The 24,673-nt window shown below is 40.1% G+C and overlaps 2 protein-coding genes across 8 annotated transcripts in view; one reads left to right on the top strand and one right to left on the bottom strand.

Annotated features, from left to right (window-relative positions):
• CHURC1 (churchill domain containing 1) overlaps window positions 1-24,424 on the bottom strand; it is a 35,251-nt gene extending 10,827 nt beyond the window's left edge. The window contains exons 1-6 of one of the 7 annotated variants that reach the window (XR_013993476.1): window positions 24,282-24,408; window positions 17,066-17,201; window positions 15,533-15,603; window positions 11,601-11,755; window positions 4,590-4,672; window positions 1,919-3,221 (exon numbers count right to left, since the gene is read on the bottom strand). Coding sequence is in view for 5 of the 7 variants with exons in the window: in XM_081050467.1 (XP_080906593.1) it covers window positions 3,120-3,221; window positions 15,533-15,606; window positions 17,066-17,201; window positions 24,282-24,401 (432 nt within the window). In the remaining 2 variants the exon portion in view is untranslated. Of the gene's footprint in view, window positions 1-1,917; window positions 3,222-4,589; window positions 4,673-9,300; window positions 11,756-15,532; window positions 15,607-17,065; window positions 17,202-24,281 lie in introns of those variants that run through there. The other 6 variants (XR_013993477.1, XM_081050467.1, XM_081050468.1 and 3 more) reach the window with 6 other exon arrangements.
• On the top strand, window positions 2,728-5,983 carry GPX2 (glutathione peroxidase 2; the record flags this gene model as incomplete). The annotated part of the gene is made up of 2 exons (XM_081050465.1): window positions 2,728-2,949; window positions 5,296-5,983. The coding sequence occupies 2 exons, from the start codon at window positions 2,728-2,730 to the stop codon at window positions 5,644-5,646; spliced, it is 573 nt and encodes a 190-aa protein (XP_080906591.1). The 3' UTR covers window positions 5,647-5,983.
• Window positions 24,425-24,673: the final 249 nt, after the last annotated feature.

Genomic DNA, 24,673 nt, shown 5'->3' with positions numbered 1-24,673 from the left:
ATACATCTACCTGACATTCATTATCCAGACCATCAGGATGTGACTAGACTTTTTGGCACCCATCTTCCAAACCACCTGGCATCCATCATGCTGACTGCCTGACATCTGACTGATGACCGTTCTGAACCAATCCTAGCGCTAAGAATGCGTAACTGATAGTTCTCAAGAATGTACTTTTTACTATAAGAACTTTTAACTTTCTTTGTTCTTTGGAATACTTCTGGAGAAACCCTAAAAATCGGTTCTTGGTATCATCACAGGAAAGAATTCAAGGATGCGCTGAAAAAGCCAAGCAAGCAGTGGATTTATTAAAAGAAAAGAGGATAGTACACTCCCAAAATAGTGGAGCGAGCAGGCCAGGAGAAGAGCAACAGCCCCAAAGAAAAAAGAAACCTAGGAATGTATTATTTTCAAAACGAGGGAGCAAAACATTCCATATTTAGGGGTGATGTTATAGGCGTTCCTGGGTGGGTCCTCACTGACCATTGGGAAATGGGATTCTCTTGTCTTTATTTAGCCTTTCTTGGAACTGTCATAGTAACACAGAGAGGAGAGACTTTCCCTGCTTGCAGAGCTAATAGTATTAGAATCCATTATAATTAGCTAAAGTTCACCTGCAGGGGCAAGATGGTGTCCTGGCTCTCAGCCACCAATATCTAGTTCTGGCCAGCCTGGTAGCTGCACCTTTTCTTGAGAATGATCTCGTCTCCTCCTTTTTTTGTTTTACCACACTTCTCCTCCCTCCCCTCTCTCACCCCAGGGCCCTATTCTTTCTGCCTGTGGTAACATCCCCCCCTCAAGAAATCTGGGCCCTTGTAATCTTACAAGGGATTTTGGGATGAAGGTCTGTCTTCTAAAACTGCTTCTTGCTGAACAGGGGCGTTGTCCCTACCTGTGGGCACCAGAATTTCTTGCTATTCTATGCAGCAGGGAGGGTCTAGGAAGTGGTCGAAAGGGTAGCTGTGAGGGAGTAAAAAGACTGGGCCACTTGACCAGAGGCTGCTGGCATGGTTTGCTATCCTCAGAAAGGAGGAGTTGGTATCCTTGGCAGGCAACCACCTGGAGATGAAACTGTCGGATTCTAGAAGATACAAACTTGACAAGGAGCTTCAGGGTAGCCAGGTTAAGAGTTTGGCATGTCTTAAGGGTGATTTCTGAAGAGTCTAGTAGGAGTGCCTGATATTTGGTAAGGTGTCCTCCCGTGAGCTTATCATGGCCTTTAGTCTCTAGGGCTCCTCATACCTCGTGGGGAGTCCTCACCTCTAGTGGCATTCCCAGCGTTAACTTGGTGGCTTCTTCCACAAGGCAGGCCATGGCAGCCACTGCCCTTAAGCATTCTGGCCGTCCCTTGGCTACAGAATCCAGCTGTTGGGAAAGTAAGCAACTGGCCAGAGATCTTGTCCCTGTGGTTGTGTCAATAACGCTAAGGCTATTCCCTGCTTCTCTGCAGTGAAGAGCATGAGAGGTATGTTGAGATCAGGTACACTTAGGGCTGGGGCAGATATTAAAGACCGCTTAATATCTTCAAAGGCATTTTGTTGTTTTAAGGGTGTTGGACTCAGCTAGGGCCTCATATGGTGGCTTGGCCATGACACTGAAACTGGGGATCCAGAGCCTACAGAATCCCACCATACCTAGGAAGATTCTAAGTTGTTTTCTCATCTGAGGAGGGCCAAGCTGGGAAATGGCCTCCTTTCTCTTAGTAGTTAGAGCCCGTGTCTGGGAGTTAAAATGTACCCAAGGTATTTACTTTCTGTGAGGAAATTTGGGCCTTTTTTTTGGAGACTTTATACGCTCTAGAGTCCAGAAAGTTAAGAACTTGGATGGTATTGGCATCTAAAAGTTCCTTAGTGAAACTGCAAATAAGTATATCATCCGTAGCTATGTTCCCAATTTACAAACTCCAAGAGCCTTGAATAAATCTCTACCATTTATTCACAGCAAAGCCTCCAGATTCTTTTTGCATTTGTTCAACACAGCAGAAGAGATGGTACAGTGCAGGGGCAAGCGCAGATATGCTCTCCAGCACAAGTACATCACTCACCAAAAGACTTTGCAAGACAAACACAACTTCATCTCTTCATTGCAAGCAGAGGCACTGAAAGTCATTATTTTAGAAAAACCACACACTGTTCTCCTAAGGGTCCCTTTGACTTTTGTGAAACGCAACAGCCAAAGAGAAAATTGTCAATAGTAACATGTACATTTCAGTTGCAGTCTGAGTCAAGGGGACATGCTTCCCGATTCTCTTCCTCATCTTTCAGATCTCAGCAGACCCTGACCTCTCCACTGCACAGTTCAGAGCTTGGCACTCAGCAGGCACTCAATAAATGTCTGTGCCAAGTGAAAACAACTTGCTGGGGCAAGTAGGAGTCAATCCTGCATCCGTCCCTCCCTTTTTTCCTCCCTGGCGACTTTTGGGGCTCTGGTTTCCTGCAAGAGGTGAATTATTCATGTCTGCTCATAGATATCAAATTGGCCCTTCCCAGTTGCCAGCAGGGTGGAGCAGGGAGGTGGCTTTGTTCAGCCTGTAAATAGGAGGAGCAACCTCCTTGTTCAAACAGCACTTGCAGGTGGGGACTATTTTTGCTAAGTCATCCTGGGGATGCGCAAAGCCCCATTGTGAGATCCTTCCTGCCCTTCCAGGCTCCTCCTTCCTCCCCACCCCTTTAATAAATCCTTAAGTGGGCTCACGCCACTCTGCCAGGCTCACTTGGCACTTTCATCATGGCTTACATTGCCAAGTCCTTCTACGACCTTTCTGCTATCAGCCTGGATGGGGAGAAAGTAGATTTTGGTACATTCCGAGGCAGGGCAGTGCTGATTGAAAATGTGGCCTCACTCTGAGGCACAACCACCCGGGACTTCACCCAGCTCAACGAGCTGCAATGCCGCTTTCCCAGGCGCCTGGTGGTTCTTGGCTTCCCCTGCAACCAATTTGGACATCAGGTGAGGGGGCCCTTGTATTGGACTCAAGGAGTTGGGTTGTCTAGTAAGCTAAGGGGAGGGGAGAATGACTATGACGGTTGGAGTGTCTGGAATTGGGGGGTATGTTTTGTTAATCTAGGTCTTTAGTACATGTGCTTACCAAGGGGATGTATATATGATTCTCTGTGTGATTAAAGACAGAGAGTGTGGATTTTTATTGTTGATTGTCTTCCCACTCTACTCCATGAGGGCCGGTCCCAGGTCTGTTTTTCTCTCCATTGTGTCATCAGTGCCTAGGGTATAGAAGACACTCATTAAATATTTGCTGAATGAATGAGAGGAGGAAATAGAAGATCAATAATTAAACTAGGATTAAACTGACTCAGGAGACTTTAGTTCTAGCCAGACTTGGTTCTGCTATTTAATGGCTCTGTGCCCCAGGAAGAGTCATCCAAATTTTCTGTTTTAGTTTCCTCATCTGTTAATTGGGGATAATACCACTTACCTTATAGGATTAGTGTGAGGTTCTGAGGATAAGATATACAAATGTAACTTGAAAAATATAAAGTAATATGCAAATGAAAGCAACTTGATTATTTAGATTGAAGGATTTTGTTTGGTTGGTTGTTTGAAAGCAGCCAAGTGGAGTGAATTTGGGGCAAGCTAAGGATGTGCAGTGTGTGTGTGCGTGTGTGTGTGTGTGTGTGTGTGTGTGTGTGTGTCTTCTGAGCATCATGTGCACCTGTGTCTCTGATTAATGGGTCATATTGTTATAGAGCTTCAGCCCACACGCCTCAAGTTGTCTTTTAGGGATTGTTCTCTTTGCACTTATTAACAGCACAAGCAGGCAGAATATCCTCAAATAAACCCTCCAATTATAATCTCTTTAGTTCAATTCACAATGGCATGAAAGCAACGGAGAGATAAGCAGAGATATATGCAGGAAGGCTCAAGTGTCATCTGCTGTGACAAACCTGAGCCCAAACAATTGCTGTCCTCACTGTCCCTCCCTCTCAGTCTGTTTTAAGGTTTCACCAATGCAGGAGAGATGGAAAGGGCAAAACCTGTCTGGCCCCACCAGTGTCTCCAGCCTTACCCCGTCTCTTCAGGCTGGCTAGTTACTGGATGGAGTCCATAACCTACCAGTAGCCAGCCAGCCATTTGCATTAAGAGATAAGAAGTCTAATAGAGATCAACTCTGGGCTCAAGATATCATGAAGGCCTAGAACTGACTGTACTAATTGGTTCTAGTAGGTCAGAGGCAGGAACTTTCTCCCAGAGGGAGATATCTGACTCTTAGATTTGGGGGGTAGGGTGGAAAATGAGGGTTTCCATGGGCCTTTTGGGGAGATCTGAGTGGGGACAGAACAATAATGGCAGTGGGGAGGGAAAGACAGGTAACAGGTTCAGAGCTAAAGCATTCATAGCTGAGTAGAGTGAATGAGTGTGAGGTACAGGAGTCTTGGGATAGCAGTCTAGAAGTGAAAGGAATGATAATGACACATTCACAACCTTTAGCCCTCAAGCACTTAATTTCCTTAACTTCCCCTTCCCCTGGCCTATTCCAGAAACCTAAACCCTCTATCCTATTTAATTCATCCCTGTTAGTCACTCACTAAGTAATTACATTTAGAATACATTCATTGATGTCTCTAACTTACTTTGCCTTTGTGGCACCTGAAAAGTAGTTTTCCTTGGATGGGGTTTTCCTTCATCAAAGCTTCCTCCTACTTGCACTTCAGATCTAGGACAAGGCAAGATGAAAGCAAGAAGTTATAAATTCCATTCCTCTAAGCCTCAATTCCACCCTTCGTTTCTGGAGCTGAGTAGGGCAGAGCAAAGACCTCGACTCTCACATGTGATTAGAAGCAACAGAGGCAAAAACAGGGCAGAGGAAAAGGGAAGGTGGTGGCAAGATGTGTGTGTCTGTGTGTGTGTGTTTAGGTAAGTAGAAGAAGGGTCCCATGCAGTATGACCCGAGCTTCCTTTGCCTTTCTATTGCCCTGAACTAAGAGTTCCTTGTTCAGACTGATACCCTAAGAACTGCTCAGGGGAATTGGAGAGAGAAGCAACAACTCAAAAATGCTAAATCTTTCACTATAAGAACAGCCAAGCGAGGAACTGCAAGAACTTTCAGAAATGGCCTAATAAAACATCAATAGCTGTGAGAGGGAAAACTCCAAGACAAGAGCAGGGCAAAGCAAATGAAGAAGGGAAGAAAAGGAACTGAGAGAGAGAAAAAAAGAAAAAGATAGAAAGAAAAGAATGATCCTGGGAAGGGAGTATGGAAGGTGAAAGATGTACGTGTTGTGGCCCCTTCATTTCCCGCCTCCCTTTTCCATGCTCTTTGTCTTTTTCCTCCCCCAGGAGAACTGTCAGAATGAGGAGATCCTGAACAGTCTCAAGTATGTCCGCCCTGGGGATGGATTCCAGCCCACCTTTACCCTTGTCCAAAAGTGTGAGGTGAATGGTCAGAACGAGCATCCTGTCTTCGCCTACCTGAAGGACAAGCTCCCCTACCCCTATGATGACCCATTTTCTCTCATGACCGATCCCAAGTTCATCATTTGGAGCCCGGTGCGCCGCTCAGATGTGGCCTGGAACTTTGAGAAGTTCCTTATTGGGCCGGAAGGGGAGCCCTTCCGACGCTACAGCCGCACCTTCCCTACCGTCAACATTGAGCCTGACATCAAGCGCCTCCTCAAAGTTGCCATATAGACGCGAGCTGCTCAGCACGCAGATCTGTTCTGTCCAGCCCCTGAGTATCTTTCCTTAGGATTCAGTGTGCCCTCAGATGACACTACTGGACCGAAGCTTTCCCTCGAGATCAGTCCCCTTCATTGAAGAGCCTTGCTTTTCCAATCTGTCTGTTTCCTTTTTCGCCCCCAACCTTCTGGTTGGTGATTCAACTTGGGCCTCCAAGACTTGGGTGGGCTCTGGGCCTTCACAGAATGATGCTGCCTTCCTAAACCTGTATGGGAGGTGTCTGAGACGTGTGAAGGACCCCGAACCAGCCTGCTGGCTGAGTCCAATAAAGGGCAAGTGTGGAAATGGCCAAGCTCTCCGTGTCTTCTTCCTTGACAGGGTGGAGGGATGACACAAAACTGCAGGTGGGGCAGAGGGGCTGGCAGCACACAAAGGCTTGGGAGAGGGAGGCTCTGACCAAGGGGACACACTACTGTCTGGTAAGCAGGCCCTGGTCAAGGTCTGTGGTGGCAGGTAGAGTTGCAAGAAATGTAATTGTATTATTGCTTTATGGCTCTTCTCCAGAACTGTGGAAAGGAGGTGATAACCAGAGATAAAGGGGAGGGAAAGACAATGGACCCTTTGGTTGAGGGTACTAGGAAGTTAGTCAGAAGATTCCAGTCAGGAAGACTTCACAGTGGGTACCAGGTCAATTACATATTATCTGCACCTTGAGAATTTCCTGGGAAGTCAAGTGGTCAACTTTTACTAATAGCAAGGGCATGGAGGGTGCAGTTACTGGTACACAAAGAGCATTTTGTCCATTTCCTGGTCACCTTGCTGAATAACATTCGTTTTTGATCCTTTGCTAGACTGACTCTCCCTTTAAAGTTCACATTCCACCCTTGTCTTTCTCAAACTCACGTATTCACATCCTCAGGCACAAGACAAACAAGTTTAGGTATGAATGATTGGTTTCATTTCTTCTTCCATGAGGGTGGGGATGGGAGAAGGCCTCCCTTCACAGTCAGACTGTTCATAACCTGCCAACAGGATAGCTGTTCTCTGTGACAACAGTTCTGTTGAATGGCTTTGTAAGGACGTTGCCCCAGATTCCTCATCTAGTACAGGCACACTCAAAAAACATCAACACCACCAAGGCCAGGTCCTATCATGTTCTGGAAAAGACACCTGCTGAAAGGCCACTGCTCTGTTACTGTGCCCCACACACCCCTTCCTGGAAACTTCTCATTTCACCTTTTCTTCTTTGACCACTAGATGGAATATTTTACCTGTCTGTATTGAAGCCCTGAACAGACAGTTCTCCAAATTGAGTACACTGCTTGAGGAGATCCCTCATGCTGAGAGGAAAATGCTCGTCCTATAATGTTCCCATAACTGTTTTCTAAGCAGTTGCATATCTGAGAAGCAAATGTGGAATAGAGGTTAAGGATCTCCACTGTCTGACCTTCAGCTACAGCTATGTCATCAACGGGGCTTTATTTCATAAGGGTAACCTGAATGTTACAGTGGGAATCCCCTGGCGTCCTTCTGCAGGGCCTTCTGCTAAATTAAGGCTACCCTTAACTTGACTCTTGAAAACTCAAGCCTTTCAAGATTCCCTCTCTTAAAGCCAACAGTTAAGATATGGGTTTCTGGGGGCAGGAATGATCACTGATTTTAGAGCAATCACCAGAGACAAATTGCTTCCCTGAAGAAATTAAATACAGAATTCCTATTAGATGCTAGTAGGATTTGTTCACTATCTTGATAGTGCCATAGCCTGTAGTTACATCCAATAACAGAACGAGCTATCCTGGTTGTTGGCATTATGCCACAGGCAATTTGGGGCCTGATAATGCCAGTACAATCTGTTGGGTCTTTCCCATGAGTCTCAAGTTGAAAGAATTATTTAGAGATCCCAAAGGAATACGAATTACAGTATAAGTGATTTTGCAGAGAGAGTCAGAAAGGACCCTTATGCTAGGAAGAGGGCCCCTCATTTGCATAGCAGAAATGCTCAATGCTTCAGAAGGGACCTGACCAGTTTGGCTCAGGAGGGAACAGGGAAGGCAGGACTGGAGAAACTTGTTTTTACAAGGATACTCGTTTTACTAAATCTTTAGTTGTACTGCTATTACAATGAAGACAAATGAGAAATTGTTTTTTCCTTAATTCCTCATCTTGTCTGTCATCCTTTACATTCTCAGAAGTATCAGCTTATGGTCATAAACAGACAAAGCAAAGTTTAATATATAATCACCCACTTTCCTAGATCAACAAAGTCTTTTAATCAAATTTCCCTACAGGCACTCGGGGAATAGGGAGGAGTCTCATAAACAGCTTTCCCAGAAGTACTGAGGTAATGCTACTGGATTGAGTGGGACAGAAAGAATCATTTCTTTGAGAGCTCTTACAAAATACATAGCTTGGAATAAGTGACTTTAGGGGACCAAGATTATACATAGACTACAACTGATGATTATTTCCATGACTGTTCCCACAGCTATTTGTCTTTAGTTTAAGAAACAGCCAAACTCTAATTGGTGATTTCACATCTGGTGATTTCTTATAATTACCATCAGAACCATCATCCAAACTACCATTTACTATACCCGTACTCATACACTGCACTAAGGATATACCAGGGGCGCCAAAAAAGTGTATACACATGACTTGTATTCATGCTTTGTTATCGGTATCTAGTATTACAATTTTAATAATTTTCCTTTCTTAAAAGGTGCATATAACTTTTTTTGCGCCCTCTGTATATTAGGTTACTTAACCCTCATACTGATCCTGTGAGGAATTCTTGTCTCTATGTAAAGAGAAGGTAATTGAGCAAGACACCTACCAAGGACAATGGGCTATAGAATAGCAGAGTCCAAAGTTAAACCCAGTCAGCCTAGCTCCAAAGTCCCTCTTCTTAACAGTGACTCAACAGTGCTTCCTTCTGTCTCAGAGTTCCTTCATAAAGACCACCGACCGCCGCCTGTACACAGCACGGCATAATGTAGAAACCCTTCACTTCCATTATATCATTTGATTTAAAAACTGTGAAGGCGGCATAATTATTTCTATTTTTCCGCAGAAGAAACCAAAGAACAGATAGAATAAGTGACTCGCCTAATATCCCACCTTGAGCATGTGACCAAGCTAATTTTAGACCCAGGTTTTGTTGATTTCCTAGTGTATCTCACAATAGATTCGTATAATGAAGAAGCATACATTTTAAAACTGACAGCCTCAAATTCAGGCAAATAACTTAGCCTTGCTCATGAAAGACTGAAACTGAAAAGATTCTTGATACACTGAAATAAAGAATAGTGAACATATACTTCTCACTGATAGCTTATAAGCGACAAACTATGTATCTGGTTGTGCCCAGACTATATCATATGTCAATTAATTAGTACTGGGAGAACCCAGGACCATTTGAGAAACACAGAGCTAGCTAAAACAACACAACAGCAAGCATTCTGAGCTTGGAACTCCAAGAGCCTAACTAGGCAGACCCCAGATCAAGTAGAGAAAGAATGAGGTGCCAGGGCAAGCCCACGTTCCCAATTACACCTACAGGTGAAGTCTTTTCCTTCTTGTATCTTAGTGTGGAAAGTTAAAAAAGAAGACTGATGCTTTTGCCTGGTTCCTGTTTATCTGAACGGAAAAACACAAACTCAGTAGAAATGGGTTCAAAGGTCTTTATTCTATTAGATCCAGAGAAGAATTCTAGAAGATGGAAAAGAATCACAAAGCATAGCACAATGTTGGTTAAATAATGAAATATATGGATAGGATCTTGTTTTAAAGTTTTGTAGTATATAGTCTAAAACAGAAAATTATGCATTTTGCAATAGATGAGGATATCAGTAGGAACATACAAAATTGTACTCTTGAGCTCCAAATGACTAAGTTGGAAGCATTCAAATTCCAAGAAGGGACAATTCAGAGGCTGTAACGGGCTTAGTGATGCTATTTAAAGTAATGAAGCATTTTCTCTCCGCTTTCTGGATTCATTTCACCAAACGGTTTCCTCAGCAGGTCAGATATAGATTTGCAGAAAGTGGAAAATATTTTCCAGGAATAAAACAACTGATTTCTAAGGAACAGCTGATTTAACTTTTCCAAGTAATAAATCTTGGTCTGACATGCCTAGATTCCTCAGAGTACAGTCCTCTATATCTCAAGCTCTTCCTAACCTTGCCAGGACCCTTATACCTCACTGCACTGAACACTCTTGTTGAGAGGGAGTCACTGTACTAGCTGTGTGACCTTGAGTAAGCCACTTAATTTCTTTGTGCGTTAGGTTTTTTTGGCTCTAAAATTGGGACAACAATAACATCTACCTTGTGGAGTAGTTAATGAGGATTAAATAAGTGCTTACAAAGGCCTTGCCATGTAGTAAGTGCTCAACAAATCTCAGCTCTTATCATTATTCCTGTTCTACAACAACGCTTTTCCCTGGTGTCAACAATGACCATTTTGCTCACTTTTTTTTCTTATAAGCAAAGCCTTAGTTCAGAATGCCCAAGTCTCTTAGATCTGAAGACAAAACAATTTTGTCTCTAATGCCTGACCCTTTAAAATTCTGTCTCAGAATGAGAAGAGCTAACTAAAACCATCCCATTGTATCTAGTACTTTAAATGCCTTCCAAAGCATTTTACATTCATTATGCTTTTGGATCTTAGGACAATATTTTAAAGGAAATATAATATCAATTCTTATTAGCCCCATTTTATAAAAAGGGGACAATAAAGTGCAGAGTCATGCTTTGCTTAATGGTTATATGGCTACCAAAGGGCAGAGAGGCCTGAATACTAGGGTTTACGACACCCAAGCTAGTGTTCTCTCAGTTATGCAAGATGAGATATTTCAAGACCCCTTTGGGCAAGATGAGATATTTTAAGACCCCTTTGGGGCAATTCAAAACATTCTATTTATTTATATTAACTAAAGTCCACACTTTGTTCAGATTTTCCTAATTTTCACCACATGCCCTTTTTCTGATGCAAAGTCCCATTCGCCTTACCACATTACATTTAGTAGCCATGTTTCCTTAGGCTCTTTTTGGCTGTGCTGTGAGAGTTCATCAGATTTCCTTGTCTTTGATGAATGCACAGTTTTGAGGAACACAAGTCAGGTATTTTGCTAAATGTCCCTCAATTGGAATTTGTCTGATGTTTTTCTAATGATGAGACTGGGGTTATAGGTTTTGAGGAGGAAGACTACACAGGTAAAGTGCGTTTCTCATCACATCACATCAAGGGCACATGCCATCAACAGGGCTTAACACTGATCACCTGGCTAGTGTTTGTCAGGTCTTTCCACAGTTAAGTTACTTTTCTTCCCTTTTCATACTATACTCTGGAAGAAAGTCGCCACGCACAACCCACACTTGTGCTACATACGTTATTTGAGCACATAATGTAGCTACATACATTAGCTACATACATTATTTGAAATTCTTTTGTATGGGAGATTTGTCTATCCTCTCCAATTTATGTATTAATTTATTCAATCATTTATTTCTATCAGTATGGGCTCATATTTATTTTCAAGTTTGGGTTATAATCCAATGCTACTTAATTTTTTGTTCAAATTATTCCAGCTTTGGTCACTGGGAATTCCTTCAGTTGGCTCTTGTGTCCCTTTCACACACCCAACCACTGTATTTCGTTTTTGTTTTTTTGAGCACTTTCTTTTTTTGTGTGTGGCACAAGATGCTCCAAGCTCATCTTATATATTTACTGCCCCATTTTTATTGGAACCAAGATCTGGGCACTAAGTGTGCTCTCATTCTCATTATTTTTTAGCCACATAACTACTAACAAAGATGTTTCACTCTGATATGAACTGAGAACTTGAGCAGAAGAGCTCAACTCTAGAGAACAGTAACCCCCTAAATTACTATTTTTTTTCAAAGAATAGGTAAGTCTAAGCAGAGAAAAATGCAAATGATTTCCATCATAAACTAAGTAGGACACACCATCAGTCTTGCTGTATTATAAACCAACACAACATAGTGACAACAGAACTGCAGAAGAATCCTTAGAACAACAGAGCCATTTGCCGGGGGTCATCAGGGAGAATACTGGTAGTATCTTCAGCTTTGCCACATAACAGACACAGCATGGTATACTCCTAGAACAAGACAAAGCGCATAATTACTTTGAAGAATAGGAAGAAAGATGTTTCCTAACTTACTCAGGTAAAGTTCTCTATATTGTCATGGATATTCTTTCTGTACATTAGATCAATTTCTTCAACACCTACAAGCAATGTCTTAGGTTTATTCTATCTATCCCAGAGCCTTTTGTTTATATAAATTGAATACATGCTGATGCTCTATCTACTATGTATAGAGAATATCATCTTGGAAATGCATGGCCATTTCTTGGACTTAAAAAACACACATATTGGGCTTAGTTAGTGCTGCTGTTTCAAGTAATGGAGCAATTTCACTGTGGGCCCCTAAGAACAAATTCCTGTTCTTCGAGCTGTTCCTTTCTAGGGTATTTAGCAATAATATGCAACAGGAATGATTTTCAAAACAACAAAAAAGGGAGACAATTCCTAAACCAGAAAAGCTACTTTTATCTACCCCAGGAAAATAAACAATTATGTTAAATCCATTAGTATGTTATGTATGCCTCATATTTAGATTAATGCTTGTCTGGAATTTGATCTATTTAAGGAGTTTTATGTTTCTTGGGCTTAACAAATGTCCAGACTGGTGATAGAAGGGATTTTGTTTTAAGTAAAAATCCTTAGGGCAAAATCCTCATAGTTGTCCCTTTCCAGAATATTTAATATGGTCCTAAACTATAGAAACATTTCTTCTAAACCTTTTGCTTAAAAACCTGTTATTTTCTTTAGGAAAATAAACATCTGTGTTAAATCTATTAGCATTTCCACACCTAACAGATGGCTAGCCATCTCCAAAATGATCAGTCAAGCAGTTTGTGTTTCATAGGTCTGGACAATCACTAGGGAGAGGGTCACAGAGGTAAAACAATGGCCACAGTACAAAGACTCAGAACCACGCAACTGTCCTTCCAGTTCCTTCTAGTGAGTTCAGCAGGGGAGCTTAGCTGTGGCAGTGGAAAGATTGTTTCTTGAAGACAACACTTAATTTTAAAGTCTACTCTCCACACAGTAGAAACAAATAGAACCTAGCTAGACCTCAGCGAACAAATACGTCTCATGAATTAAAAATAAAATAGAAATCTACTCTCTCCAAGGTCTTTTACTGCTCTCAAATACTTCTGCTTTCACCCACCAAACATTGCTAGTAGGATGTCAACCTCTCACTGGAAATGAAGAAGAAAAAAGTAATAAACTCAAAATGGGAAAATGTGTGAAGCTAGACAAATATCCGAGTTTTCCACCAATCTATCAACAAACTTCTACAATGCCTAAATGCTCTGCAATGTGCTAGGTGCACTGGTAGACATGAGAGAAGGCAAGGACAAGGTCTGACCTTGAAAAATTTACCATCTAACTTGGGATAAAGAAAAAATCTAACATGTGGTATAATCTGGAAAGAGTATTAAATCAGTAAGACTGATTACACTTGTAATCTTTAATTTATAGGCAGCCTGGAATCCAAATTTCGCTGTAGGTCAACTGTTCGGAATTCAAAAGCAGTTTCCCACATTAGTAATCTTGTACCCAACAGTTAGGTTCCCAAGGAAATCCAGGGAGTCTTTTAAACTTATACAAGTACTACAGAATCTAACCATATAGAGCAGTGCTTCTGTAGGAAAATATGTCTAGAATTCTACCTTAGGATGCCAGGAACATATCTCCCTGTGCTGCCAGGAATGTGGTAGGATTAGAACATCATTTACCAAAACCAGCCAATTTGGGAGTCAAAGGATTTAGCTACATTATAGGAAACCTATGAGAGAATAATTTTAGTCAAGTGAAAATGAAAATCAGTTTGTAGATGGTTAAGAGGAGCACAGGGAAATAAGGGAGATAGGGCAAAAACCTATTCAAATAAAGAAGCAAAAGGAAGGAAAGAGAAGATTAGAGGATGAATCAAAGAGGTAGCTGAGTGAAATGAAAAGATTTTAATTTATTTTTAATAAATAAAGAACTAAGTATATTTCATGTAAAATTTTAAAAATCCCATGGAGTAACAGAGGATGCTAGAAAGAGAATATGAGGTTCCTGAGGAAATGCAATAGGGGTAAGCATTAGAGAGGAGAAATAAAACTCTCCCTCTATAACAGGAGAAAGTCTCAAGTCAATGCTATGTGTGGTGTAGATAAGGAACGATGGGAAATCAGAGAAAGGGAAGCAGGGCCAGCCCAGCGAGAGCCTTAGAATGAGAAGTTTGGATATTATACTGTAGCTAAAGGTGAGCTATTGTAAGGCCAATGAGGTAGTCTGAAAGCACCATTTTAAGAAAAATAATCTGATGGCAGAATATAGAATATAGGTGGGGGGAAGTGAATGCTGGGAGAGAGAAGAGGTAGAGAATCAAGTCTGTGAGTTTTTTTCAAGAGAATTTCACACTACCTAGGCCTTGCGAAGACAAGCTATCTTCCTTTACCTTCTTCTTCCTACCCCAGAGGGCAGCTTTGAAAAATGGCTGTGTTCAGTCATAAAGGAAAGTCAGCTAGAATTTTGGTCTCATGGCAGTAATATACAAGGGCTCAATTAGGGCATACACAGGCAATCTCAATTTAAGCAGTCTATAAGTAGCTCTCAGGAGCTTCAGGAGCTTCTGGAAAATAGCTGTAAGCACTCTTTTCCTCCCATGAAAGGAGAGTGCTGCTCCTTTACACCCATGACAGCTCACCCCCTATTTGGCCACTACTCTTTCGCTGAGATCTCGATTTTGCCCTAAGTTACATAGATATATACATGTATTTTGAGGAATAATTTCTGGATGCTGAGGAGATGTGGTCAAGATGATGTTTAGATTAACCACATATTAGACCAGATTCCGACAGGTGACTACTTGCTTTTTTCTACATTAAAATAAGAATGTGTGAGAATGGTTATACTGTTTTATAAGATTCTGTTACGGAAGATTTTATTTTTCCTAATTATAGTACTATTCAAAATGGAAGGATTTAAAAAATCCTTTTGCCTATTAAAGCTCTAACCTAATATTTATATCCTATGGATGAACACGTAGTTCACACTAACTAAGTATTATAACTCAATCTGAAGGCTTGAAAATGGAGGCAGTGACGGGCAAATGCAGGTTAAAGTGTGTCGTCGGGGTTTCCAGTTTGTCCCTGGTTCTCCCACATTGTCCAGCTTGTCTTCCTGGCCATTAGACCTGTCAATCTTCAGCCACCACAGGCCTACACCAGCCTGTAGATTCTTCACGTGCTCTCACAGTTGTGTAAGGACTAGTCCTTATAATAAATCCCTATTCTCCATCATTATAGAGGTTCGTCTTCTCTCCTTCAAACTTGATACATCCATTTTGTCATTTTACTTAACAAACAACATTAAAATGTCTTACCGCAACTGAGACTACAGAGTTGCTCAACTCTGCATGCCTACCAGGGAAAACAAACATAACAGCCTCATCACAATTTCCATGCCCAGCAAGTATGGTCGCAGTGGGCAGAACAACACTTAAAGCCAACAACTGTACAATCACATAAATGGCAGAGGAAAAAAAGGCACAGTAGTAACCTTATAAGCTATAATGTGCTGTTCTTTATAAACAAAAATGACAGGACTGAGATATCACTTGTAAGGCAGACAGTCTGATGTCTGACTCTTACAAAGTCAGGTTTGAACAGATCCACCAACATCTAAAATGTCTCTCAACTTACACAGGTAGAAGAGAGGGTGGTCTCCTTTAATATTATGAAAACTATATCTAGATTTTCAAGGTTACTTTTATTATCTCCACCCACACACACAATAACATATTTAGACATTTACCTGAAATTCATCCATGATACTGAATGTATACTCATGCCTGGCTACTACGTGATGACAATTCTTACACAGATCTGCTGAAACAGAGAGAGACTTAAATAATTAAATCTTGGAAGGTGTCTTAAGAACAGTGAAATTTCTATTCTCAGCATGGTATTGCTTTAAAAGAATCATTAGCTGTCAGATTCAACACAGCAGGAATCCCATTATAATATCTACCTTGATAAGAAATCCAGAATTTGTCACATAGCAATGCTACATAATTAAGGGCCTGAACTCAGAGATATAATGTGCATAATTAAGTCCCTCTGAAAGCTCTCTAAGGTAACCAATTAATAGATATGTAAGTGTGTTTTTGAAACTAGCTGGACCCACCTAACTATGTAAAAGCTTGTATTCTCAGGAATGATAGAAACTGTGCTAGTACAACCAATCACATAAATAAACAGCCAATGCTAAGACATTAAAGTGAATTTATGGTAACAAAAGCCTCCAGTAAAAACAATATGATAATAATTATGATTTGTTGAGTGTTTACAGTGTGCCGGATACTGTTTTAAATACTTTTTATCTGTTTACTCAATCGTCTCAAAAACTCAAAGAGGTAGATACAATTGTTACCACATTTTTAGGGATAAGGAAACAGTCTCTCTCTCTCTCTCTCTCTCTCTCTCTCTCTCTCTCTCTCTCTCTCTCTCTGTCTCTCTCTCTCTCTCTCTCTCTGTGGTTAAGTAACTAGGAAGAATACCCAGTTAGGAAGTGTTGGAATCAGAATTCAAAACTAAGCATTCTGGCTCCAGAGCCCTTGCTATTAACTACTATGACCTACTACCTGGAACGAAACAGAGTTTAAAGGGTTATATCTAAAAGAAATAAAAAGATTCTTCTAATTTAGAACATTTTTTGATAGCCCGACTATTTTAAAGGCTTAGTGTCTTTCAGACCCCTCTTGCAAAATATCATTATTTGCATATTCAGTCCTCATATGTTCCAGATGTGCCGAAGAACCAGGAGACAAGCCAAAAGAGGATGCGCACAGTTTAAATACTTGTTACAATATCTGAGCACTGAAGTGTACATATACTTCATCTACTCGTACAAATTCTTAGTGCCAACCTCAGAACTAATTTTTATTATACATTTGTTTGGTTTTCCAGTATTGAGGATGAGGAGCCACATACGAAGGTAGCATATTTACAGCAGCAAAATAAACAACAGACTAACTGTGAGACAGAAGACCAAAAAAAAAAGCTATGAAAGCAGAAACACGACTGAAAAAACTTATAGCCTGAAAAAATCATAGCATCCAGGACCATTTAGTGTAGAGGCACACAGCCCTCAACACTTCAAAAGCTGTTAAACATCCAACAAGTGCTAGATAAATGAGGTGTTGTAATTCCCTCTTAAAAACCTAACTAGCCACTATGTGTTGCAATACAATATTGAAATAGGACTCATAATACTTTGCACAACATATCAACTACCAAAAGCCAATAGCTGCTCACAGACTTGCATGAAAAGAAAAGGTCTACTCACGATCATAAGTAACTATTTCTTCTCCATCTTCCTCTTTCAGAGATTTGTTTGTGATCAGCATAAAATCCCGCTTACTGCACACGGCACATCCTATAAAATTCAGCAGGAAAGAGCCATTCTCCAGGCAGGTGTTCCCCTAAAATATTAAAATATGAATTTAATTTTCTTGTATTTCAAAATCCTTGGTGAAAATGATTAGACTTAAAATCTCTAAAGGCAAAACGGCTGGAATTTACTTGCTTGAAGTAAATTTTGAAATTATAAGCTTTTCTCTAGAAGTGTTATTTGTAGTAAATAAAACTGAATCAGTGTTAGAGCTCTAAGTGTCTGAGGCCTGCAACGGTGTTTAAAAGAGAGGACTAAACACATAGATATTTAGAAATAACTTAATGAAGTTTTAATCATCTAAAACATGAAAAGGAAAAATTAGAAAAACGTAACAGCCAACCATATTTAATAAGGTATCATATCATAAAATTAGAATTAAAACTCAATCAAAATGGAAAGATTAAGCCATTGATAAAAATGATCTTATACATTGAGATGCTCAGTTGATGGTTGACACAGCATTTTTCTGAAGCCTTAAAAATACCACAAAATAAACAAACAAAAATAAGCCCTCAGCTCTACAGATGTCAGTCCTTAAGGATATGTGTGATTCAGGCAGGGAAGCTAAGCTCTGCAATTCATCAGACTGACACTATGGCATTCAGAAGAGAAAGGGTTTTGCTTCATTACTGAGAAATTGTCAACAACGTATGCTCCTGGCTCTAGGGAAGTGTTTGCTAAAAGTTTACTAAGAATTCTTGAGAACTTAGATTATTTATGAAATGACTTTAAATTCAATCTCACTTCTGAACAACAAACAGTATTTTTCATAGTTAGTGTGACTAAAAGCCATTCAAATCAGCATTTCTCCAATGCGGCTATCTGCCTTCTCTGTGCAAAGCGCAGTGGAGAATCTGAGGATGAGTCACATGTTCCTGCCTTCAAGGAGCTTATGAATCATCAGGGGAATTAAGACCCACCTGAAGTGATGTCACAGTGAAACTTTCCTGGATTCTCAGCACAATTAACCTCTCCCCTCTGAGTGGCTATGTAGTGGCTATGTATTAAGGAAGAGATTAACTCTGGTGGGGGGAAATGAAGCTAACTATATAGTTTGAAGATACTAAAACATAAGCACATCGACTTAACTATTAAAGGGGGGGAAAAAGCCTTGAAATTAAACTATAAATTTCTGTTATTAAAAACAAGTGCTTTGCTTTGATTAAAAAAAACACAAACAAGCTCTAGTGAGGTATAATTTACATACAACAGAATTCACACATTGTAAGGGTATACGTAAATGAGTTTTAATAAATGTTTATGCCAACGTAAACATACCCCAATCAAAATATAAAAACTTCTGTTTTCCCAGGAAGTTCCTTCATGCTTTGCAGTCTATCTCTAACCCCTCTCTCACCCGAGGCACCCACCCACTGATCTGATTTCTATCTCTACATAGAGACTAGTTTTACATATTCTAAAATGTTATATAAACAGAATCATACATTATACTCTTGCACCCAGCTTCTTTTGCTCAACATAATGTCCATGTTAGTCATCTGTGTTGTTGTATTGATAATTCGTTGTTTTTTATTGCCAAGTATCATTCCATTGCATGAATTTATCCATTGACTGACATTTGGGTTCTTTTCAGTTTTTAGCTATTATGAATACAGCAGTGCTGAATGTCCATACATAAGTCCTGTGTGGACATATGTCTTTCTTTGGGTAAACTACTAGACGTGGAATTACTGAGTCATACGGTAAAAATATAGTAAACTTTTTAAGAAACTGACATATGATTTTCCATTTTCTATTCCCACCAGCATTGTGTGAGTTGCAGTTGTTCCACAACCTCACCAACACTAGGTATTATGTCTTTTTTTTATTTTAGCCATTCTAATGATGTAAAGTGGTATCTCATTATAGTTTTAATTTGCATTTCTCTGATGACTACTGAAGAGGAGCCTTTTCATGGTGCCTATTCATCTCTTCTTTTGTGAAGTGTCTATTCAAGTCTTCTGCCCATTTTTAAAGTTAGGTTGTTTATCTTCTTTTTGAGCTGTGAGTTATTTTTATATCTTACATACAAATCCTTTGTGGGATATATGCATTTTCTCCCTGTCATTGGTTTGCCACTTTTATGTAGTGTCTTTTGAAGAGCAGTTTTGATTTTCATGAAGTCCAATTTATCAAATGTTTTTCTTTCGTTATTTGCGCTTGTCTTCTAAGATATCTTTGCCTATCCCAAGGTTGCAAAGGTTTTCTGCTAGAAATTTTATAGGTGTAGCTTGTTGGTTTAGATCCATTTTGAAATAATTTTTATGTGATATGAAGGATCAAGTTTCATTTACTTCCAGCTGAGTATTCAGTTGTTCCAGACTATCCTTTCCCCATTGAATCACATTGGCACCTTTGTGGAAAACACAAATGACCATATATACGTAGGTCTACGTTCTTATTCCCTTGATTTATACATCTACTTTTGCACTAACATCACACTCTCTTGATTAGTGTAGCTTTAGAGTAAGTCTTTAAATCAGGTAGTCCTATCACTTGGCTAGTTTAGCTGCTTTTTATTTCCATATAAATTTTAGAATCAGCTTACAAACATTTACAGAAAAGCCTGCTGGGGTTTGAATCGAAACTGCTGTGAATCTATAAAAGCTGAGTGCTAAGGACTCCAAGAAATTAAGGAATGAGCAAGAGTCTTAAGAGAATAAAGTTCTAAATACCAATTTCAAGTAAACAGAACACTGAACAGGACTGTACCCACAAACACAGGAATCTTATATAATGTGGCCTAACCTCTGTAACCTTACCTTGTAAGTAGACAGAATGTGTTTCTAAAGAAACACTGAGAGAAAAGAGATCTATGTTATCTGTTGTGAGGTAAGGAAACAAATACTTGCAACGGCGAAATGCAAGTACACTATATAAGAAACGGATGGGGCTTTCTGTTAGGGCCCTGGTCATCGGAAAGGTGTGGGGATAACCTTTCATCAATGAGGTATGGCTCTTTTATTAGATGAGGTAAGATTATTAACATCCAAATTTGAGAAAGTAAATTAAAGCACACAACATTCAGGGACTCTTTAGAGGCTCCCATAGTAGGAGGGAAAACAAAGAATGCAATATAAATAAATTCCACAGTAATAATAGAAGCTATAACAGTTTCAAGAAGACAGGAAAAAAATTCAAACATTAAATACTCTTAGAAAATGTGATTCAGATAAAACCTGCTTGAGGATTTGTAAAGGTATGCAAGTGTGCAAAAAGAAATGAATACTATGATGATAACTAGAATGAGAGTATATTATGATAAAATCTTATAAATTTGAGAAAGCTGCAGCTATTTTGACAAGAACTGAACGAATTTAATTTGCTTTTCCCAGAAAACGACTTTCAGATGGTCCAACTTATAGTGTATATGTTTTGTCATGGAATATTTAAAATTAAAAATGGAGAATATAGTTTCTAAAAAATGAAATTTTAAGAGTCTCTTGCTCTACCGACTGAGCTAGCTGGGTGCTGCTAAAGAATGAAATTTTAGTTTTGCTGACTTTATTGTTTTTCTACTTTCTATTTCATTAATTTATAATCTTTATTATTTCCTTTCTTCTGCTTGCTTTGGGTTTAGTTTGCTCTTGTTTTTCCAGTCTTTCGTGGAAGTTAAGTTATTGATTTGAAGCTGTTCTTTTTTTAATAAAGGCATTTAAAAAATGCAGAATATCATTTTTTAATTAAATTTATTGGGGTGACAATTGTTAGTAAATTTACATAGATTTCAGGTGTACAATTCTGTATTACATCATCTATAAATCCCATTGTGTGTTCACCACCCAGAGTCAGTTCTCCTTCCATCACCATATATTTGATCCCCCTTACCCTCTGGCAACCACCAAACTATTGTCTGTGTCCATGAGTTTCAGAATATCATTTTTAAAGCACTCATTTTACAATTGTTTTACTAATTCTGTAGCACTCAGCATTTAATTATGATTTAATGCTAAGTAACCACGTGAGTACATGAACTTTGGTAGCTTAGTTTTAAGTGATGTATACAAAACATGTAATTTCTAAATTTAAACATATTACTAATTCACACCGATCATTTCTCTCTGATTAATCTAAATTAATGATGGATTTCTGTATTGCTGCTATATTACTAAGAAGTTTAAAGCTGAGATTTGAACTATATGAAATATAGGTTTGATTTCCAATTTGATGTGGAAATGTCTTATTGCACTTTTGTGCCTAATAAGTAATTTTAGAAAATGCAGTAGAGTTCTAGTTCCAATTGGTTTGCTAAACGTTTTCCTGAAAGAAAAAAAATAATTTGGTTCACTATTGAGTACAAAAATTTGGGTTCAGAAAATTAATATGGTTCATTTCCAATCTGATTCATGCTTGAGTTCAAGTTCTCAGTGTAACATTATAACCAAGTCGGCTAGAGCTCTGTTAGGAATTCATTACTACATGTTTCTAGACTATAAAAAACATCAACCACAAAACTCCAGAAAATTTTATGAAACCAAAGATAAATAAATATTATCTACTCATTCTGTACTTAGAGCTTCCCAACATGCTAATCCATTATTTTTCTCTGCCACATTTTTTGAATGAGTGGACTACACTTGCTACCAGCATCTTATTACTCTTTCCTTTGCTAAGCTAAAGCTTCTGCTCTTACTGTCCTTAAAAATACCTCATGACTTCAAAAAATCCAAGAGTTGGAAGGACCTTTGAGATTTCAAGTGGTCAGTTAGCCTCTACTGAACAACAGGAAGAGTTCAATTCCTCTAAGGATTACCTATTCCATTTTTGAAAATCTGTTAGAAAGTTCTTTATTCTGATTCAAAGCCCATTAACATCCACCCACTAATTATTTCTAAATCTGCCTTCTGAAATTCCACAGAAAAGTTTAATTCTTCCTCATGACAGCCCTTTAATTATTTCAGAACATAATAAAGTCGGAGAAAAGTGCTCATGAAAGGCACTTTCCTGGTTTTCCAATTACCTCAATCCTTTACTCTTCTACCTATACTTTATTTTCACTTCTTAAGTTAATTTATTCCTTAAAGATCAGTCCTTGATTCTGCTTGATTCTCTACATTCTTTTCCTAAGAGAATAAATCTTTTCTATTTCGAAACCTTTATTTGGCTGACTCATCTGTTTGAATCTTACAAACTGCAGTCTTGTATTTTCACTTGATTCTTTGGATGCTATACTCTCAACCTCCAATGCAACGTGATAAAAAAAAAATTTGACCCCCTATTTTTGAAATAATACTTCCAATTTTTTCCAGTTGCCTACTCTGAAAACCCTGAGATCATCTATAGCTCTTTCCTTCTTCCCTCCTACATTAAACTGGGTGAGACTTGTTAATCCTTTTTTTGAAATGAGGTCCTCATTATCTCATGTCCACACTACTGATGCCATGGCTCCCCAAATGTTCTGGGGGGCTCTCCTTTTACATTTCCCCCATCGCATCATTTCAACATACAGCCATAAGATTTACTTTCCCAAATAACAGATTTCGGAATAATTTCCCAAATCAGTTTTGCTTGATGGTTGTCCTATGACTACACTGTAAAATCTAAACTTCTCAATATACCTAATGTTTAAGTCTTTTGATTAGCTCAACTCTTTAAGAATCCAACCTAATCTCTTCAATTATCTGCACTGCAAAGATCTCCCTCACCGTCTCTGTAATGTGTAGTGTTCATTATGGGATTCATAAAAGTCTCTTTTTAAACTTTAAAAAATGTAAGAAATAGTACACAATACAGAAGAGGATGTGAAACATAAATGTACAGCATAATGCGTCTACCTATTAGGTGTCAGTAGAATCCCCGGATGTGACAACCCAAAATTTTCTCCGCATAAAGCAAATGTCCGTTGGGAGAAAAAATTTCTCCTCCTTCAGAACCACTGCTCCACTTTCTTTACTTATTCATTCCTAGTGTTCTATGACTATATCACACTTTTCCAATCTACTAGTACACATAATGCTATTATGAACACTCTTATAAAAGTCTCCAGGGACATACGCACATGGCTCTATTTCTCTAGAATGGGAATTGCTGGGTCATTCATTATGCACATCTTTATTTGACAATGCTAAACCTCTTCTCAAAGGGGTTGTGCAATATATCCTCCCCCGAAAATTACGTATTACTCAAAATATCAAGAGACAGAGGCAACTAGAGAGATTTTCTACCTCCCAACCATTACAAGAGTCCTTGTACCTGTTATTTTCCCCCCAGCCTTCAGCTCCTCCTTTCCTTCTTTTCTACCCTTGGCAGAACTAACTTCCAAGTCCCAACCGAAGGAAGTCCTGCTTTCTTTTGGGGAAAACAGCGCTATCTCCTATTGTCCCCCCCGCCCCCCTTTCTCTAAACTTGAATGGCATTTATGGACTGTACTTCTCATTTCTTGTCAATCACATACTCCCCTAAAAATGTACGTTTTCAGGCAGTTACGTTTTCAGAAGCTGCCTTTTATTTCTTCTTTGGCATGCCTTCCTGGCCTAGCAAAGTAATCTAGCTACACCCATATAAACGTTCAGTAAGTATGCCTTGAATAAATGAGAGTAAACAAGCTTCGGCCACCCCCTGAGCTGGAGAGGTACAGAGATGTGAAAGACAGCAACAGCCAGGAAACCTCCCCGCCAGTCTTGGCTCGCCATGCTAACCACAATGTCAACGTGGACAAGCGATGTCCCCTCTCTGGGCATCAGTTTCTTCATCGGCAAAACTGGCTTAGAACAAATGACCTCAGAGGTCCCCTTCCTGCGCCAGAATTCAGTAAGAAAACTGAACTTCCTCAAATCAAACTTAAGGAGGAGACCAGGGGTAGGGGTGGCGGTGTCTGTCGTCGACGGGGTTGACGGTGGTGGGGTGTCTTTGGTTGTCCCCCGGAGCTAAAGAGAAGTGGGGTGACGGCTGATGTCAGCCACAAGGGCGGGGACGAGAGGGAACGCACCGCCACCGGCCGTCTCCGGCTGTCAAGTGCCTAAATACAGCTACCGGGTCATTGGGGACGGCAGAGCCGCCGAGTCCGCCCCGCGCCCGGCCTCCCAGGGAAGGCCGGCCGAGAATGAGAAGCCTCAGGGGCCGGCCCTGGGCCAAGGGAGCGGAAAGTTCTCGGCGATCACTCGCTCACCCGGTTGGGATATTCCTTCTCCACACAGTCCCCACACATTGCGACGCCGTTCACAGGGAAGGTCCTCCAGCGCTTCCGGGAAGACGGTATCTCGCGAGAGCTGCGAGAAGCCTGCCGCATGCGCCCCAAGTACTCAACCCGGAGTACTCAGTCTCGGAGCCAGTCCAAGTCTCCGCCCCCTGGCAACTGTTGTTAGGGAAGGGCCTCGGCTCTTAGGCAACGACGGTGGGCAACCGGTAGCACTTCTGAAACCTTCCGAGAACGAGGAAGAGACCGGGGACCACGTGGCGGGAAGGGGAAAGGGATCTTGGACTGAGCAAGGTTCTAACAGGAGTCTTTCTAAGTCTAGGCTGACAGAAAGGCGAGTCACAACACACAACACAGGTAACCGT

Source organism: Rhinolophus hipposideros (assembly GCF_964194185.1).
Source record: "Rhinolophus hipposideros genome assembly, chromosome: 5".
NCBI classification, from domain to species: Eukaryota; Metazoa; Chordata; class Mammalia; order Chiroptera; family Rhinolophidae; genus Rhinolophus; species Rhinolophus hipposideros.
The sequence above is the reverse complement of the archived record's forward strand: the minus strand, read 5'-3'. Positions and strand labels throughout refer to the sequence as shown.